Consider the following 18,345-nt stretch of genomic DNA (forward strand, 5'->3'; position numbering starts at 1 on the left):
AAGTGAGAAAAAGGCAAACATCCTGGCTCCTTTCTCAAGGAGCCATGAAGATTTCACACAGTTAACTTTCAAAAATTGTCCCCAGGAAGACCCTCAGAACTGGAGCTTGAGGAGGGCAATGCCCACTTTCTAACCCACTGAAATTTGTTATAGTCAAAATAGGCACAAATACTGAAGACAAACTCGGTGGCTTTTATGTCAAATGCACCTTCAGGTGACTACTGATATTTTGACCTCAGTGATTTCCTAAAAAAGTCTTTTGGGAATTTCTATATTAAGCACGACTGAGTTTTGTTTAGTTTTTTTTTTTTTTAAATGTACTATATCTGATGTTTGTGGACATTTCTGTAAAGATGTTAATACCAAGTCCTTTGATCAGAAATATAATCTGCCACAACAATCCTCTTTTAATGGGAAAACCCAAGATGAGTGACATAATTTTGACTTTTCCAGGAATGCAGCCCACTAGAAATAAGACAAAGATGAGTGTGTGTGCATCAAGCCACACACTCAGTCCAGTATGGGTAGGCATGCCCCCACACTGTGACTGCAGTGACATAATCTCTAGTCACTCTGGATGGCACGTTGCATGTCAATTTTGTTTCCACTCAGGGGTACAGGGGGCATTCTTCTTGATATAAGAAATTCATCACTTCTGTTTGGATTGTTCTCTATCAGAATTCTCAACCCTGAAGCCTGGACTTCTCTGCAAGTTACATGGTCCCTGAACTGACCACTTTGGCTTGAACCTCTGGCAGGAGAAAGGGGAGAGATGAACTAGTTTAGGGATAACCACCTATTTCAGCTTTGGGGCTGCCTAACCCCTTTCCCCCAATCCTTTTTTGACTCTTACGTTGGTCGAAATAGCATTTGGATCACCTTTGGATCCCTAGGTTCCTAGAAGAGCAATGTAGGCAAGCCAGCTCTATTGCATGCTTTCTCCGGCCCTGCCTTTACCCTGACCAGTGAGTATCAAAGCAGGTCAAAACCATGGCCCATGGGATTGCCTCTGCAACCCCTTCCATCTACATTTTCCCAGTAGTCCTGTCATACAGGTTGAATTAGTTTATGTAGAACAATCCATGAACACTTCAGTGTGGAAAAATAGTATTATATAAAGCTTAATATTAAACATTATGAAAAAATACATATTTACAGAAGAAACTACAAAATACAACTATGTACAATAATATCTGTTACCTTTAAATTACATAAATTCTTTAAAATTCTCCAGATTAATAAATTATACATAGTATCAACAGAAATAGTTGGCACCTCTGTAGGGGATGAAGCAAGTTTTTTTGTTTTGTTTTGTTTTTAAATCACACAGTGAATAGTTTTTATCCGAGAGATCTTCAGATACATTCTCAATGCCTTGAATAGCCCGGGTCTGAAAGGAAGGACATTGTGGTTAGAGATGGAGCAGGTGTCTCATAGCTGTTTGTTCCATTTATGAAGATTACAAATGGATATGACTAGCAGAAATGACTAAGGTTCAATATGGTTTAGGATGAGACCATTGCTGTGGGTTCCATGTCGTTCCATTGAGAACCACAGATCACTAGAATTGGAAGGGACTAGTAATTCTAGTCCATCCTCTCTGATTATATGGATGCGCCCACGGGCCCAGAGAGGCAGAGTAACTCACTTAGGGTTACACAGCTTGGTAATGCTAGTTAGTTCCAGAGCTAGGACCTGAATCCTAACTTTTAGACACCTGAAGCTAACCAAACCATAAAAGATGGCTCTTTCAGGAGCACCCAAGATGACTCTAAAAAAAAAAAAAAAAAAAAAAAAAAAGACTCTCATGCAAGTCATAACAAGACAAAGAAACCTCCCAGATCCCCCAGAGCTCCCACCATCCTGGAGCTTCTTGAAGAATGTGACATGCAAAAACCTTAATCTACTATACAGATACATTAGGGGGTAATTATTTATAATATTATCAGTTGACAAAGACCCCTTTAAATGGAAGCTCTCTCATGTATATGTGCTTCACAGATTATTAATTATGTAACATACTGGCTCGGTAGGCAGATACAGAAGGTGCAGAGAAATAAAGAAAATCGAGGATCAGTTAGAAATAGAGATAAAATAACTGAAATAATGTTTTGAGAATGATCTGACTTATAGATGGACATGGTCCATGTGGGAAGGAACTGAGACTTAAACCAACAGCCGTGTGAGTGTGCCTTCTTGAAGTGGACCTCCAGCCCCAGTCAAGCCTTCAGATGACTGCAGCCCTGGCCAACATCTTGACTACAGCATCATGAGTAACCCTGGGCCAACACCACCCAGCTATGCTCCTCCCACATACCTGATCTATAGAAACTGTGAGATAATAAATGCTGAGCTAAACCGCTAAGTTTTAGGGTAATTTGTTAGACAGTAATAGATAACTAATACAGTGTAACTTCAAATTTGCAGTTAGCCTTTGTCATAAATTAGGTCTAAATGATGGTTTAGAGTGGGAAAAGGCATGAAGACCCTTTACTTGTCAAATAATTATTGTCTGATCAAAGCAGTGACTTTGAAAGTTTATACATTCATTTTACTAAAATTTTTGTTTAAAAAAATTTTATATGCTTGTTCTAGAAAATGTAGTACATAAAACAGAAGAAAAATCATGTATTATTTTACTGCTCTAAGAACTTTGTTTTACTATTGTGGTTTATTTCTTTCTAGTCTTTTTACCTGCCATGTGTTGTTTCTGTTTGTTTTACATTCTACTTTTTTGTTGTTGTTGTTAGAGAGAGAGAGAGAGATGGGGGAGGGGCAGAGGGAGAGGGAGAATTTTTTTTTAAAGATTTATTTATTTTAGAGAGAGAAAGAGAGAGAGTACAAGCAGGAGGGGCAGAGGGAGAGGGAGAGAGAATCTCAAGCAGACTCTGTGCTGAGCATAGAGCCCGATGCAGGGCTCGATCTCCTCCCCCAGGATCAAGATTTGAGCCAAAACCAAGAGCTGGACACTTAACTGACTGAGCCCCGGGGTGGCTTCTTTTTTAACTCAACATATTTATAAGAATATTCATGTCATATAATCATCAAAAATAGCATTTTTAATGACTGCATTGTATTTTATTAAATGAACACACCATGGTGTACTTAGTCCTCCACTGTTAAACATTTGAGTTTTTTTTTCACTTAAACTTTTAGCTATAAAAATCGTCACGAATAAAGCTTTTTCAGTACTTAGGTGATAAGACAAGGACATAAGGAGGACTTCGATACATATGGCCAAATTCTTCTCCAAAGGGATTTTACAATCTGAATCCCCAGTTGTGAGTTCAAAGCATCTTCCCCAGCAAAGAGCCTTAGAAAAGAAATGTTATGCAGAATCCTGAAGAGAGGGCATCCCCAGCCAGATAGGAAGAGCTTCCATGTGCAGTCGGTGCTCAGCTGTGGTGCTCCCTCCCCACTCTGCCTCTCCTCACCATTGTCAATCTCTAAGGGCCTTTGGATGGAAGAAGAAAGGGCTGGTGCACTTGGGAAGAACTTAAGGTTATTATTGGTTTCCAGATGCATCATATCTTGATAAATGAATTTATAAGTCAGTGGAGTAAGTTCCTACCTCTGTGATACTCTGGATTCACATTTTCGTAGATTGGAAACAGGGGGTTTTCTTGCTCACTCCGTAACTTCCTTGCTCTGAGGACATCTCTTACGCACTGATGTAGGTATACATACTGACACTATGAAAAAGCAGAAAACGTGTCAGAGGAAGGCAAATTCTTAAGCATAAGAAAGAGGAGACACTCTCACAAAGCTTCAAGAGTGGTGGGATTCTATATGGTTAGTAAATTTCTTGATCATTTCATGAACGGTCTCTAGTACATAGAAGAGTAGTTTCTATTAGCACTAAGAAGAGAGTAATGGTAATGAGGAGAGAGGTGGTGTTTATTTATTCTTTTTTATGTGCATGCATATTTGTAGAGTATATTCCATGAGTACCTAGAATTATGTCTGGCACATAGTTGGTCCTCCACAAATACTTATTAAATAGACAACTGAATACCAAACACTGTACGATGCGTTTTACATAAATTATCTCATTTGATTATTTTGACAATCTTATGAAGTAGGTATAACCATCCATAGGAATGAAGACTCAGAGAAGTTAAGTAACTTCTTACATAGCCAAGAAATGGGACCCTAGCATTTGATCCTAGGGTTCATATTCATGTTCTTTTCATTATACCAGTTTTCTTAGATGAATCCTAATTTCATTGCATTATTGAATGAGAAAATCTTTTCACTGCATACTCTGCTGCTTTGGTCCCTTTCTTTTGGGAGGATAGTGAAAAAAAGAAGGCATATACAATAGATCCCACTGGACTGTCAGTTCTTTGAGGGCAAGGTCAGTGTCTTCTCTCTTGGTTCTCTCAGCATCTGAGACTGGCACAAAGAAGAATCTCAAAGAGGTTGGCTGATGACAGAGAACTACAGAGGGTTACATAGTGAGAACAGACTCACCTCTGTCAACTCTCTGGGAACTAACTACTTTTGAAATAGAAACAAAGATAGAAGAGTCAATGTTTTGGTGACCATAAAAACACACAAAAACCTTCACTTGACAACAGAGGTTTAGACAAAGGCTTCCTTCCTTACTACCAACAGAGCTGTCTAGTAAGGAAAAGAATGTCCACATAACTTCACTGCTTGGCCTTGGGCTCCCTTAGTGACATAGCAACTGCTCAGAGCCCAGGGAAGGAAGCACAACAGCACACAAGAGACACTGGGCTCTTCGTCTGCCTCCAGCTGGCCTAAACTGAGTCACAAGGTTTCTCGGGAAAGATCTAGAAAACATCTGAGGTCTCTTCTAGAGATAACATCCTTTGACCACTAAAGGGTATGAGACTCTGTGTTGCTGTCAATTAGATGGATATTGAAAACCATTCCTGGACCCCATGTTTAAGGTGATCAATGTGTTATCTTAAAGTATTTTAAAGGTTTGAGATACAAAGTGAAGCTATAAGATCTTCCCTCCCCAACAAACTTTAGAAGTGGACCAGTATTTGTTTTCATGGGTTGACACTAGGCATTGCCCCTGATGGGAAGCTAGCCTGGTCATCTACCAAAGGGACTTCATAATGTAGGTCCGGTATAGTCATTAGATTACGACATTTCAAAGAAATAAGTCAATCATAAGTGAAGCCTGCTTTAATATTAACTATTCTACACTTTTCTGAGTGTTTTATGCCACCTTGGTCTTGAAAATTCAAGGAGGGTAATGTCCTGAAAATGGTTGTTAGTATAGACAGTTTCTTTTTGCCATCTTGAACACAATCTACCAAATTATAGACAGACATTTCCTGTTTCCTTCCATCCCAAGCATGATTCATATTTGCAATTGTACTGGGATATTAAATTACTTTGGGACCTTATTAAAGTTCAACTATGAATGAATTCTATTACATCTACACTATGCCTTATTAATAAATTCTTCAACAATGATCCACAATGGGCTTTGAAGCCAGTTAATATTCATTAATTTGACTGGCCTTAAATATAAATTCTTCTTCTCCCAGTAGAATGTCCTTTTGAAAATAATTACTACTAAAACCTTCAGACTGTTAATGTGCTTCCCACTTTATTCTTAATGAAAAATAGAGTCTAATATATGAATTTTGGATTATAAAAGATAATTTTTTGCTCTGTCTCGCTGACTTGTGAAACCTCAATTCCATTCAATTTCACCGAAAGTTGTAGTACTAGATAGTATTTATAGAATTACACTTCTAGATTTTCATGGTCCTTGAGTTCACAGTTTAGCAGAGGGGCAGATATGTGAACAAATACATATAAGGTGATAAATGTAAGATAGAATTGTATATAAAGCTCCATACATAAGAAGAAATCATCAGGTTCACTTCTGGGGGAGAGAAGTATCAATCTAGGGAGAAAGGTAAAAATTTGAGCCAAGAAGTGGGACATTCCAAGTGATGTAAATAACATGAACATGCACATCTATTCTGGAAACTGTAAGCAGTCCAGCATAGCTAACATGTAGGGTGCATGGGCCATGGGAAACCCCAAGGACAATCTCCCAAGTGGGCACTGAGAAGCTTATTCCTACCACATCCCACTGTTTCCTCCTGCGGGAAGCAGAAGAGATGAACAGACTGTGACTGTCAACTCTTGTTCTTTAACACCTTACTGCTTCATCTGAGTGTCTCCCTGGGAGTCAGGCTGCAAATTTCCCCTAAGGCAGGCTAAAGGAAAGAGGGACATGTTTGAAAATCCCGTGTCTGCTGCCTCTTTGTTTAGAAATCCTTGTTCTTGGATATATTTATTAAAATCTGTGAAGACCCTTTATATCCCAAGTAAGGTGGAATAAAATTAAAGTTGACTATCCCCATGAATGCAGAAATGGAATACACAGGGTCTGAATGTCTTTCCTTCTTTGCTTCCTTTGGCTCAGTGGTGGATCACAGCTCTCTGCACTCACTCCCAGCACCAAGCAAGCCATACCCGGGCTGGGGCCAGGGCTTCCAAGACCAGAAGAAGCCCACTGTGGGCAAGGAGTTAAAACAGGACAAACTGAGGGTTGCTGGAGTGGTGGTGGGTGGGAGGGATGGGGTGGCTGGGTGATAGACATTGGGGAGGGTATGTGCTATGGTGAACGCTGTGAATTGTGTAAGACTGATGAATCACAGACCTGTACCTCTGAAACAAATAATACATTATATGTTAAAAAAAAAAAAAAGAAGATAGTAGGAAGGGAAAAATGAAGGGGGGGAATCGGAGGGGGAGACGAACCATGAGAGATGATGGGCTCTGAGAAACAAACTGAGGGTTCTAGAGGGGAGAGGGGTGGGGGGATGGGTTAGCCTGGTGATGGGTATTAAAGAGGGCACGTATTGAATGGAGCACTGGGTGTTATACGCAAACAATGAATCATGGAACACTACATCAAAAACTAATGATGTTATGTATGGTGATTAACAAAACATAATAAAATAAAAAAAACAAAAAAAACCAGGACAGATGATATCTGAATATTGTCTGGGATTTCATTTGATAAGAGGAAAAGAAATGGAGAGACAAAACATCTCTTACCATAATATTTATTTCATTATAATCAAAAGAATCAAAATTGATTTTGACCTCGGGAGGGAAATTTTCCTTAATTTTGGCAGACCCTAAAACAATGGGCGGCAGATGTTATGATATGAAACTGGAGAAGTAAGTTGGGGGCCTGGTTATGAAGAGTCCTGTTTCCAACAAGGATGAGAGTTTAAACTTCATTTTAACGCAATGGAGAGCTTGCCAAGGTTTTTATGCAGGGAGCTGACACAGGCAGCAAAAGCACTGTGTTGGTGGCTGTGGGACAAAGAGTTGTTAGGGCAGAGGCTGGGGGCAGGGGACACACTAAGAGGTTCCCACAGAAGGCCCCGGTGAGGGCTGACAAACAGCTGAGCGAGGCCCGTGGCGGTTGGGTGGAGGACTAGAAGGAAGAGAAAGATGGCGGTGCAACGGACAGGACTCCATGACTGCTTAAATGTGGGAACCATGGGAAGAGAAGTCAGAATCCTAGCTTGGGCCAACAGACGGAGGGCAAGATGATGGCAACCCCATTACCTGAAACTGGAAGGAGCAAGAAGGGGAGGGGTGCTTTCATTGTTATTATTTGCTTAAAGACAGATAATGAGTTCAGCTTTGAATTTTTTTGAGTTTGAGATGACTGTAAGGCTTCCAGGTGGAATTGTTTGGTAGGCAGGTACTTAGGTCATTGCTGGAAAAGGAGAATGAGATTTGGGAAACAGGAGCATGTACATGGTTCTTCAAGCCATGGGACATGAGAAAGAATGAAGGCTGAGAGAAGGAAGAGCAGCACCTTGAGGGCAGAACCTTGGGGAACTCAAACGTTAAAACGGCAAACTGAGGAACAAGAACATAGAATCCTCAGAGGTTGGGAGGAGGAGGAGGAGAGAACAGTGGAAAGAAGGAGCTCTATCCAAGAAGGAGGAAGAGCTATGGCACACTGTGATACCCTGCCCCGGAAGACTGCCAGTGGTATTTATAATAAGAGTGCCTGCTCTTTGCCACAGTGCATCTCCAGAGCTCTGGGCAGATGGATGCAAGTGACACATGACCCAGGAAGTCCCCGACAATAACACACACACACACACACACACACACACACACACACACGCACGCACGTGCACACATGCACACACATTCCTCAAGACAACTTACGATGTGATAATCTCCCCTTTCCCAAATTACAAATTAAATATGATTTGAGTTTATAAATATGACAATAAAAATGAAACACCGATCCTGACCTTTTAGCAACATAATTATGGGATATTTGTTCGTTCATTTAACAGGTAAAAAAAAATTTTGCAGATTGAGAGAAGGAAAACAAATTCCTACTCTTTTGGAACTGGCAGCCTTCTGGAGAAAGATGAAGGATAAAAATTATGATACAATGTGATATAACAGTGCAACCCTTCATGAAATGACAGAGCTAGACAGCCGTCTTCAGGTCCACAGTTGGGGAAACTGTTTAAGGGAAAGCCTACTGGGAAATGTTACAGTGGATGGTCAATGTCAATTTCATCAGCGTAAAAGAGACACAGATAGGAAGTGCCTCCTGATGTGATGCAACAGGAAGTACTTAGCACCACCCGTACAGCATTGTGGTGGTAAAAAGAAATCTGAGTTTAATGGAACCTCTAGAGCTAATGACCTACTGACAAAAATCATAGGAAATAGAGGAATATATTAACACCACGAAAAAGCAGTCAAATCCAGGATGTGGGAAAATCTATGGAACAAATGAACTGGTGTCTTTAACAAATAAATAGCTTGGAAAACAAGGGAGGGTTATTATAGATTTGAAAGAGACTTTGATGAAATGCAGGGTGGGGACTTTGTTTGGATTCTATGGAAACTAAGTGTAAAAAGTAATCTTGAAATAATTAGGGATATCTAAACACTGCCTGGATGTGAGATGATATTAAGGGATTATGGTTAAAATTGTTACGTGTGATAATGGTATTCTGGTTACAATCTTTAAAGAGTCCTTAGCTGTAAAATTTCTGCATAACAGCTTTTAAGGATTAAATGGTTTGATAAGTAGGATTTGCTTTAAAATTTTCCAATAAGGTCATGGGGTAGGGTAATAGTATATGTGGGATATAGATGGAAAAAGAACACAGATTACTGGTAATTGTAGCAGCTGGAGTTTAGGTGCACAGAAATTCACTATACTATTTTTCCTAGTTCTATGTATTTAAAAAAATTCCATAGTAAAATATTAAAAGTATAGCGTAGTAATTGTTATATTGAAAGTACTCCTAGCCCAGGACAATGGCAGTGACAGAGGGTCCTAGGTGTGGCAACTGCCTACAGGAAGGCATGATGCTAGTATTTTTCCAAATGTGTTAGAGAATATGAGATCAGCAGGATATTAATATGGGCTGCACAAGAAAAGAATCCAACAGTCGAAGTGGTTTGGGGAATAGTGGGTTCAGCAAAGCTCACGGGGAGCCTTTGCTGCAGGATGTCCCTGTTTTGCAGAGCATACCGCCTCCCCAGTTTTACTGCATACTGTAACAGTAAGAGGATATGGCAGCGGGTAGGGCTTTTCACCTTTTTGACCATGGGAATTTTTTTTTTTTTTAAATGCATAGAGGACTTTGCAGAGTTACCTGGGAAACACAAGGGGAAGAGAACCCAAGTCTTGTAAGGCAACTATGTGGGGGAGTGACAGGCTTGGCCTGTGTGGGGGCACAGATCCGACCCTGAGGCTGTGGGGCTAAGGGCTTGGGATTCTCTCGAACAGGTTCAAGCCCCAGCTTGGCCACTTCATAGCTGTACAAAGGCCTTTAGCCTCTGCACCTCAGTTTTGTAGCCTGGAAATGGAAAATGATAACTCTCTTCTTTGGTTTTTATGAATTTAATGAAATAACATGTTTAAAAATGCCCTGCAAATGTCAGAGGACAGGACAAATGAAGCATTAATCCTTTGGGACCAGTGTGTACTTGCCTGGGGTCTCCAGAGATGGGTGTGCAGCTAGGGTGAGCTAGGGGAGAGAAGAGACTGCAATGTGCTCACTCACAAGCCTGTCTTAAAGTGATCTTCAAATGGATGGGCATGGCCCTTCCGCCATGGACCACACATTGATTTAAAAAAAAAATCCATCTTGCTTCCTACCCACGTAAAGAAGATGGGCAACCAGCTCATTAGAGGTAAGGGTACACCAGGCACCTTAAGGTCACTGAAATTTGTTTTAAAATAACAAGTCCTACAAAACGTCTATATTCAGTGCTCTTCCTCTTCCTAATGAGTCATAGTTATTTGCCCTCGTCAGATGAAAGCCTGGGACATTTGGGGGGAGAGAGGCAGGGAGGGTGGCCGGTGTCCTTCAGCCTGTAACTCTTACCTCAGTCTGGACCATGTGAACCCTGTGAAGTCTTAGGTCATTCACGGCTCCGTAAATGTCCACAGAGTCTTTGGAGTCTAATTGCTGGAGGATTCGGTCCAACGCAATAAAGGTTCCAGTCCTACCCACACCGGCACTAGGAGAGAGCGAGGGAAGATTTTGATTAAACTGGCCTTTCAGGACTGCATCCCGAGACTCCAGGACCATCTTTCTTTTCCCTTCCAAGTTATGGGAGAATAAAGGAATCCTTCTTTCTCTCAATGAGCTCTCTCAAAGAAAAGCCCCAGCTTTTCATCTCTTTCTCCTTCCTTCCTCCACCTCCCCAACCCTGCCAGGGATAAGTGGTGCTCTGCACCTAGTGTGTGTCATTTCCATGCATGTTGTATACTTTTCCTGCATACATGTAAAGCCATAAACAATTTATTAAAATGGTAACATGTTTTATATATCCTTTTGCTGACTTTTTTTTTTTACTCGATATAGTGTTTTGAGATTTATCCATGTTGTTACGTGCAGATCCACTTTCTTTTAGCTTGTCCTCAGAGTTTCTACACCACCGCCAATCCATCCCCTGCTGATCTGTTCTCTACTGATAGACAAGGAGATCGTTTTTTTTTTTTTTAAGATTTACTTATTTGAGAGAGAGAAAGAGGGAGCAAGGGGAGGGGCAGAGAGAGAGAGAGAGAGAATCTCAAGCAGGCTCCAAGTTAAGCACAGAGCCGACGCAGGGCTCGATCTCATGCCCCGAGACTGGGGCCCCAGAGGAAACCAAGAGTTGGACGCTTAACCGATGGAGCCACCCAGGTGCCCCAATAATGAGATCATTTTTAGCTATTCTCTTTGAAAGACTGTGTTGCAGTGAGCCTCCTTGTGCACGAGTGTGGGGATTTCTCTAGGGTTGAGGTCTAGAAGCAGAACTGCTGGATCCTAGGGTGTGAACACCTTCAGCATCACCAGGGGTGGCTAAATTGCTTCCCGAGGTGACTGTCTAGCCTAGGGATTTGTGATGCACAGATTTATAAGATAAAGGAGAACTGTTCTCCAGTGGTACGGGCAGAAACACTGGCCATTCTTTAGAAAGCACTCTTGAGTGCCTCACATTCCCATTAAAAGCATCAGGGTTCCAATGACATAGAAAAGCTGGGCTCCTAGGGTGCCGGGCCGATTGGGAGAAAATGAGGGCATCTGACATTTTTCTTACTGGAGCAATTCTCTGCTCTTTATTTCTTAATGCCATTTGGCTAGGGCGATCAAAGTGTTGCTGCAAACACTAATTAGCTAAACACCAGGCTCCCCAGAGAGGAAGAGAGAGGGATTGCTTGTTAGCCTGATTTTATGAACATGCAGTCTAAAGCAAAGAGAAGTCAAGAAAGAAGCAAAATTTTAAGAGCAAAATTGGTGGCTACGGATGGCGAGTGCTACTGGACCAGGAGGGAGGTCTGGAGCAGGGATCCAGAAGGAGGCTTAGGGTTTATATGGGTGGAGGAGAGAGGTTAGGCCACTCCAAGGAGTAAGAACGGCAAGAGTCGAGAATATGCAGGTTCTCGGAGAGCGTGAGAGCGGGGTTTCTGGGAACTTGGAAGGGGAGTCACATAGGGACTTTGCATTTTATACAGTAGCAAAAAGAGCGAGAGGGAGACAGAGAGGGCTGGAGAGTGAGGGTGAGAGAGTGGCGGAAGGTGGAGAAAGTGAAGAAGAAGAGAGAAGACAGCATGATAATATCCCCAGGCAGGCTGGCTGGCGCAGACAGACCCCCACCAGGCCGCCCATGTTATTGGCTCCTCGTCGTCCAGTACCTGCAGTGTACCACAGTGGGCCCGGCGCCGGGGCTCCTGCTGATGTAGTCCCTGACGGTTCTCACAAACTGGATCAGGGACTGGGTGGTCTCTGGGACCCCGTGGTCTGGCCATACTGTGTAGTGAAAGTGGCGGATGAGCCTGTGTGTGTCGAGCTGTTCCTCCTGTAAGAGCAGAGAGAATGATAAGGGGAAGGAGCCAAGGCAAAGCTTCAAGTCTGACCACTGTGACCATGCAGCAGGTCCCGGGAGCCGAAACTACAGGGGAGGAGGCAGCAAAGGGGGAGTCATGGGTATCCTTCATCTCTCCAAGCTGGGGTGTTTAGTGCTGTTAAACAGCCAAACATACGCTGCATATCCTAAATTCCCGGATGGTCCACTCGGGCAGCACAGACTCTGAGAGCATCTGCAGGATGAGGTCCCCGTAGTAGAGGGAATCTTGGTCTGCTGGCCAGTAATGGTCACACTTCACCTAAAGGAAGATAGAGGGAAAAAGACGTGAGTCTGGAAACGTGACTCCCCTACGAACCTGGACGTTGCCTTCTTGAAACGTCTTCCCGAGCTGGAATCTAGGGTCAGCTGCTGGAGCATTAGCCCATCGGCTCTGCATCGACGTGCTCAGGGCCCACGCCCAGCCAGGCTCCCGCTGTTCAGGGAGCAGAGCCCTGCCCTTCTGCAAGGGCGTCCCCTCCCTTGCAGGCACACTGCTGAAGCGCCTGTGCTTTTTGTTGATGTCCTTAGCATCTCAGTTCCACTCTTTATAACCTGTATGTTCCAATGGTTCTTTCTTAGCTGAGCAGAGGAAGGCCATGTCTTCCTGGCCCCTGTTTGTTTATATTTGATATCGCTGTCCTAACCTGGACCAAGTGCCATGTGCCATGGGGTCTCTGAAAAGTCAGGACATTTAGCTGAGCTCCAATTTCCATGTAGGAAGCCAGGAGAGAGAATTATGACCATGTACTTATTGACCACAGATACTGGGCATTTTATATATCTCTTTTTTAATCCTTCAAATAACCATATGAAGTACAGGATTGTAAGTGCAGTATAAGAGATTTCCTTGATTTGTCCAGAGAACTATTTCACTTTAGGTCTGCAGACGCAGCCTAGAGTCCGCTTCTTGTCTCCTACAAGTAGGAACAGAGCCGGTGCCTCTGGCAAGGTATACACTGAAGGCTGGAACAGACAAGGGGCCACTTATGCTTTCTGTGTCACGAGCACTTCTGATGATCCCAGTCTTCCACTGGAAACACCTCTGACTGAAACTTCAGACCCAGAATCAGAAGTGGGCATCACCCATGTAAGCCTTTTATAACTGAGTGGCTTAATTCACTAGCAATATTCTCACATGATCCCTCCTTGGCTTTTGTGGGGTTTAACTCTTGGTGGTGGGGTAGGATTCCATTCTGGTGGTGGCACTAAGCAACGTTCAGAAGTCAGGAAGACTGTTTACTCACTCGGCCCTTCTCCACACACTGGGTCACCATGACGATGTTGTGAACGTTCTGTTCCCACGCCATTTTCCAGAAGTCATCCTTGGTGCCAGGAAGAGGTCCCTGAGTAGCAATGTATTCTCTTCTGAAGTTGTTGCCCTGTGATGAATTTACAATATGGAGAGTCAGAAACAATGGGCCTCGTCCAAACGATAAACAGTGGGTTAGCTCTGTAGATGAGATGATATACAGGTCTTTGCCAGGTCCCTGACTTGAGAAAAAGATACTAACACAAGTGTCAAGGCTTGGGAGCAGGAAGGACAAAGGCCGGAACACTGAACTATTGTTAAGAGCCAACTTCCCATTTACTAGGCTGGGTCTATTCTAAATGGCAATGGGGCACTTGGGCAATAATCTAGAGAATGCTTCACTCTCGATGGTATGTGTGTGTGTGTGTGTGTGTGTGTGTGTAGACTCTTGATGGTGTGTGTGTAAGGGACTGACTGCCTCAGGCTCTTCCCCTATTCAGTGCAGAAGAGCTTTAGTCATCTTGGGTAACTGACAATAGAGTGCTGGTAAGAGATGTGATACAAGGGAAACTTCAGGGAAGGGAAACCACAGGTTATCGAGCATCTACCATATAACATGCCATGGGTCAGGACTTTCCACAGATCTTGTTTAATCTGAACCACAACTCCGGGAGCTAGGATATTTTTGCCCACTTATTCTGCACTCTGGCAAGACAGAATTACTCGCAGCTTCGAGCTGAAGTTCCTTCTCTCCTTGCCTCTCCTCAGGGCCCCTGCATTGTGTCACCTCTGCCACCCCCACGCCTGCCCACCCAAACCCTGCGTCTCATCTGGCCAGTCCTTCTTTATCCTCCACGTCTCAGCATGATTCCTGCTCTGCTGAGCCATCCTTTGTCTTCTGCCCTGTCTGCCCTGCCGGCTGGTGGTCTCCTCCCAGAAGCTCCCCTAGCAACCCTAGCCTCTTGCTCCTCAGAGAGAGGTCCTCAGACCCGAAGCAGGGGATGACCTGGGAGCTTGTGAGAAAGGCAGAATCCCGGGACCTCCCCAGCCCCACTGAATCAGAATCTGCATTTGAACAAGACCCCACGTGGTGCGGATATGTGTTAGTGCTGGAGAAGGCAACATCTCTCTAGACTGTTTCCCATGGCGTCACCTTGTCATTTCCTGATGCCCTGACTCTGCTGAGACTTCTCTGACCGTCTAGTTACTACTTAACCAGATAGGGTTTACTGAGTGAATGAATGGCTATTTGAGGTAAATATTATCATCCTCATGTTTTGGAAAAGAAAATAGAGCCCCCAAGAGGTGACATAACTTGCCCACAAGTCAGCAAGGGGCAGAGAGGGGAGTCAAAGCTGGAGCTGTCTGAGCTTAAAGGCTTTCCCACTGTAGCATGCTGTAGGAGGCTGACAGGATGCTAGCCAGAATCTGAGCCCAAAGGTTTGACACAACCTTTGAGTTGTGTCTTTGGGTTTCAAAAATACAAATGACGTCGAATCAGCTCCCCCTCGCTAGGCAGCATGAGCAGTGAGTAGAGCTTCCTTAGGGAGCTCTAATCTTGGCTAAGGGCTGCAGAGAGAAAAACCACCTTTCGCTGTGCCTCCTGGGCTCCTTATAATCCCGTGTCACTACAGCCATTGTGAAAATGGGCCCTAGCGGTGACGGAATTGTGCACCCTGGGCTTTATGGCAATCAGACATGGTCTTCTAAAATCAGTATGTGTTCAGACCTGAAATAGTGGGAGCATGTGAGAGGAATGGTGTCTGCAGGGTCACCACCTGTTAAAGCTTTATCCCAGGCACTATGGCTTTATGGTTCACTTACAGGGATGTAGCTGGCATTGATGTAGTCTGAGCATGGGTCATCATCTACATTCGACAGCTTCACTCGAGAGGCATCATCTGGAAGGAAGTTGATTGAGAAAGATTTGTCAATGGGTCCTGGGAGGATTTTTCTATTGTTGATGGAATGCTTGGTATTTGACGTGCATTAGCTCTGACTGCCCCCCCCACCCCAAAACACCCCACAGGGAGATATTCTCATCTCCATTTTGCAGATGAGGTTCAGACAGGATAACCGGCTTGCCCAGGTCACACAGGTGGCCCATAAACACACAAAGAAGCCAAAAGCTCTCTGAGGCCCCCTCTGCGCTTTCCTTCATAACATGATACCATTTGCCCAATGGAGAGGTCAGCTCCCTTTCACAGCTGGAATGAATACAATCCAGAACAACCATCTTCCATTGCTTCACCGGATCGGGTCGGGAAAATAAAAATATACAACAATCGCTAACAGGGGACTTTAAGGAAACCCACAGTGGTCTTTGCTATTAGGGAGAAGCAGTGGGACCATAGGAGGAAATGTCAACAGCATGAGAGGCGTCTCCTAACCAGAATTCAGAATTGTTACCCCATGGGAGGGAAGCTCAATAACATTCCTTTTAAAAGGCATTCAGAGCCTCTGCTCTTCCATATCCAACTATACCCTATTTCTTCAGCCCCATTTTATTCCTGGTAAAGAGAAGAAGTGGTTGGGGGAAGACAGTATTACAAATTTCAACACAAAACTCACAGGGCAATATATTGTTGTATCGATTTTTCCCTCTATTCTCTGGCAAGAGCGCAATGTCACATGATTGGTTTCGACCCACGTCTTTCAAATCCTATTAGGTCAAAAAGAAGTTTGCAAAGGGAGAATGTGAAATAGAATAAGGCAAATCATACAGTCCTCGAGATACATAACGATCTAAGAATATGTCACAATAGCTACTGTTTATGGAATGCCTCCTATTGGACATGCAGTAGCTCTGATCCCCACAAGAGCCTCAAAGGAGGCATCCTCACCTCCATTTTACAGATGAGGCTCAGACCGGATAACTCACTTGCCCCAGGTCACACAGGTGGTAAAGCTGGGAGTCGAATTCAAAGCCTGGGCACTTGTCACCACACCACCTTGTCTCCCAGTCAAGCAAAATGCCAGGTTAAATAACTGACAGAATTAGGTTTACATTTGAGGTTTGTTCATTCTTCCTTAACATCTTATCCAAGTAGTACTTCATTGGCTGTGCTATTCTGGAGATCAGACTGGCCTCTGAGACTAGGTGGGATATCCCACAGAGAATGGATCCTGCATGTCATCCTGACTCCTGAGCCCAATCAGCCCGTGACTCCACAGGAGAGGTTGGGAGGGAAATTCTGGTAGCGACTAGAACTGCTGAAGCATCCCTGAGTCTGAGTCGTACCTCGTATTCCTTGGACAGAAGGTAGTTGGAATCAGCCTGCAGCTTCATGAAGTGCCCTTCAAACTGATTTACTTTTATTGGGCTATAGTTAAAAATACAATAGAAAGAAGATTACTGATGAAAAGGGACACTGCCATACCCAGTCCGAGTTGTATTTCAAAAGCAGATAATACAGTAATGAGTTCTCGCTCTTACCAAGACGTTTTCCGGTTACTGTGAAGGACGCCAAAAGAAGAAAGACCTCGTTAGCAAATCTCACATAAGACAACTCATCTTTCAATACATTACGTGAAGGAAAATGTGGCGCTCACCCTTTCTGGCCCAGGTTCAAGTGGACAGATAATGGTCGATCCCGGCGAATGCTCAGGCGGGCAGAGGGCCTTTCTCGACCATGGCTGCAACATAAGGGAGAGGATTTATAGTCTGGTTACGAAACTTGACTTAAACAAATTTTTCCATTTATGGTGAGGCTGTGCATGTCTGTGCAAATATGGATTTTTCAGTATTCATGTAGATTTACACTCAGCCAACGTCTCTTTGAGGGGAGGAAGAACATAAAGAAGAAATAGATTTTTCCCACTCAGAAACGGATCTCTGCAATAGCTGGAGATTTGTCTTCTGGTTTTTGGCTACAGGTCATAATCACTTCCCACACTCTCAATAAAACTTTCCTTAAAAAAAACCCCCCAGTAAACCTTAGATGCAAGACATGACTGCAAGAGGGAGGACAATGTGCCAAATAAATTCCCTGAGAGGAGGGGGCGTGGCTTTGGGGCCACATGCTATTTGGTTCTTTTTGGTCCCTTCTTAAATTAGCATGGCAAATATGACCATGAAATGGTGATGTCAACCATACTTTTCAGCATTTCTCAGAAAAGCACTTGGGTGCACAATTCACAGACATCTGTCTGTCTTCATGAGCAAAAGGAGTTGTTTCACATTCAAACGAAGCTACAGACGGCCCCTCAGTCATTTGGCAAGGGCAAAATTCATCAATGGTATGGAGCGGGGCTGAAAAAAGCCAGTCAGGGTTGGAGGGTTTGACTTGTTTTTCTTGAGAAACAAAGGTGATTTCACCTGGAGAAATGAAATCATCTCCCCTTCTTACTTTTCAGGCGAGAGGGGATTTTCAATCGCATCCTTCAAATTGGGAGCCCGATCGCTAAAGGAAACTTTGTGCTCACCTGGCTTTCTGTCTGCAGATGAATAAGGCAACCACAGCCACCAGCATGCCAATTAAGAACAGACCAGCACTCACACCTTCGATAACTCCAAATAAAGGCTCTGCAAGAATCCAGAAAGAAACAGCAAACCCAGGCAGGAAAATTAGTGCTAAAGACTCAGGAAGAGAGCTACTGAAACGTTATCTCCCTAGGAACGTTATTACAGAAAAATATGAACGATGCCCATGCTGCAGTATTTACTATCTGATGTTGAGAGCATGCAACCATGG

The 18,345-nt window shown here is 43.5% G+C and overlaps 1 protein-coding gene across 1 annotated transcript in view; it reads right to left on the bottom strand.

Moving 5' to 3' along the window:
• Nucleotides 1-1,236: 1,236 nt before the first annotated feature.
• PTPRB (protein tyrosine phosphatase receptor type B) overlaps nt 1,237-18,345 on the bottom strand; it is a 109,009-nt gene continuing 91,900 nt past the window's right edge. The window contains exons 23-34 of the mRNA XM_028110865.2: nt 18,077-18,176; nt 17,204-17,287; nt 17,088-17,105; nt 16,893-16,974; nt 16,223-16,313; nt 15,476-15,552; nt 13,647-13,781; nt 12,539-12,661; nt 12,191-12,354; nt 10,395-10,530; nt 3,572-3,692; nt 1,237-1,390 (exon numbers count right to left, since the gene is read on the bottom strand). Of these exons, the coding sequence (XP_027966666.1) occupies nt 1,368-1,390; nt 3,572-3,692; nt 10,395-10,530; nt 12,191-12,354; nt 12,539-12,661; nt 13,647-13,781; nt 15,476-15,552; nt 16,223-16,313; nt 16,893-16,974; nt 17,088-17,105; nt 17,204-17,287; nt 18,077-18,176 (1,154 nt within the window). The 3' untranslated portion in view covers nt 1,237-1,367. The remainder of the gene's footprint in view (nt 1,391-3,571; nt 3,693-10,394; nt 10,531-12,190; nt 12,355-12,538; nt 12,662-13,646; nt 13,782-15,475; nt 15,553-16,222; nt 16,314-16,892; nt 16,975-17,087; nt 17,106-17,203; nt 17,288-18,076; nt 18,177-18,345) is intronic.

Source organism: Eumetopias jubatus, unplaced genomic scaffold (genome assembly GCF_037043125.1).
Source record: "Eumetopias jubatus isolate StellerSeaLion01/CBP00866 unplaced genomic scaffold, mEumJub1_p1.0 scaffold_8, whole genome shotgun sequence".
NCBI classification, from domain to species: domain Eukaryota; kingdom Metazoa; phylum Chordata; class Mammalia; order Carnivora; family Otariidae; genus Eumetopias; species Eumetopias jubatus.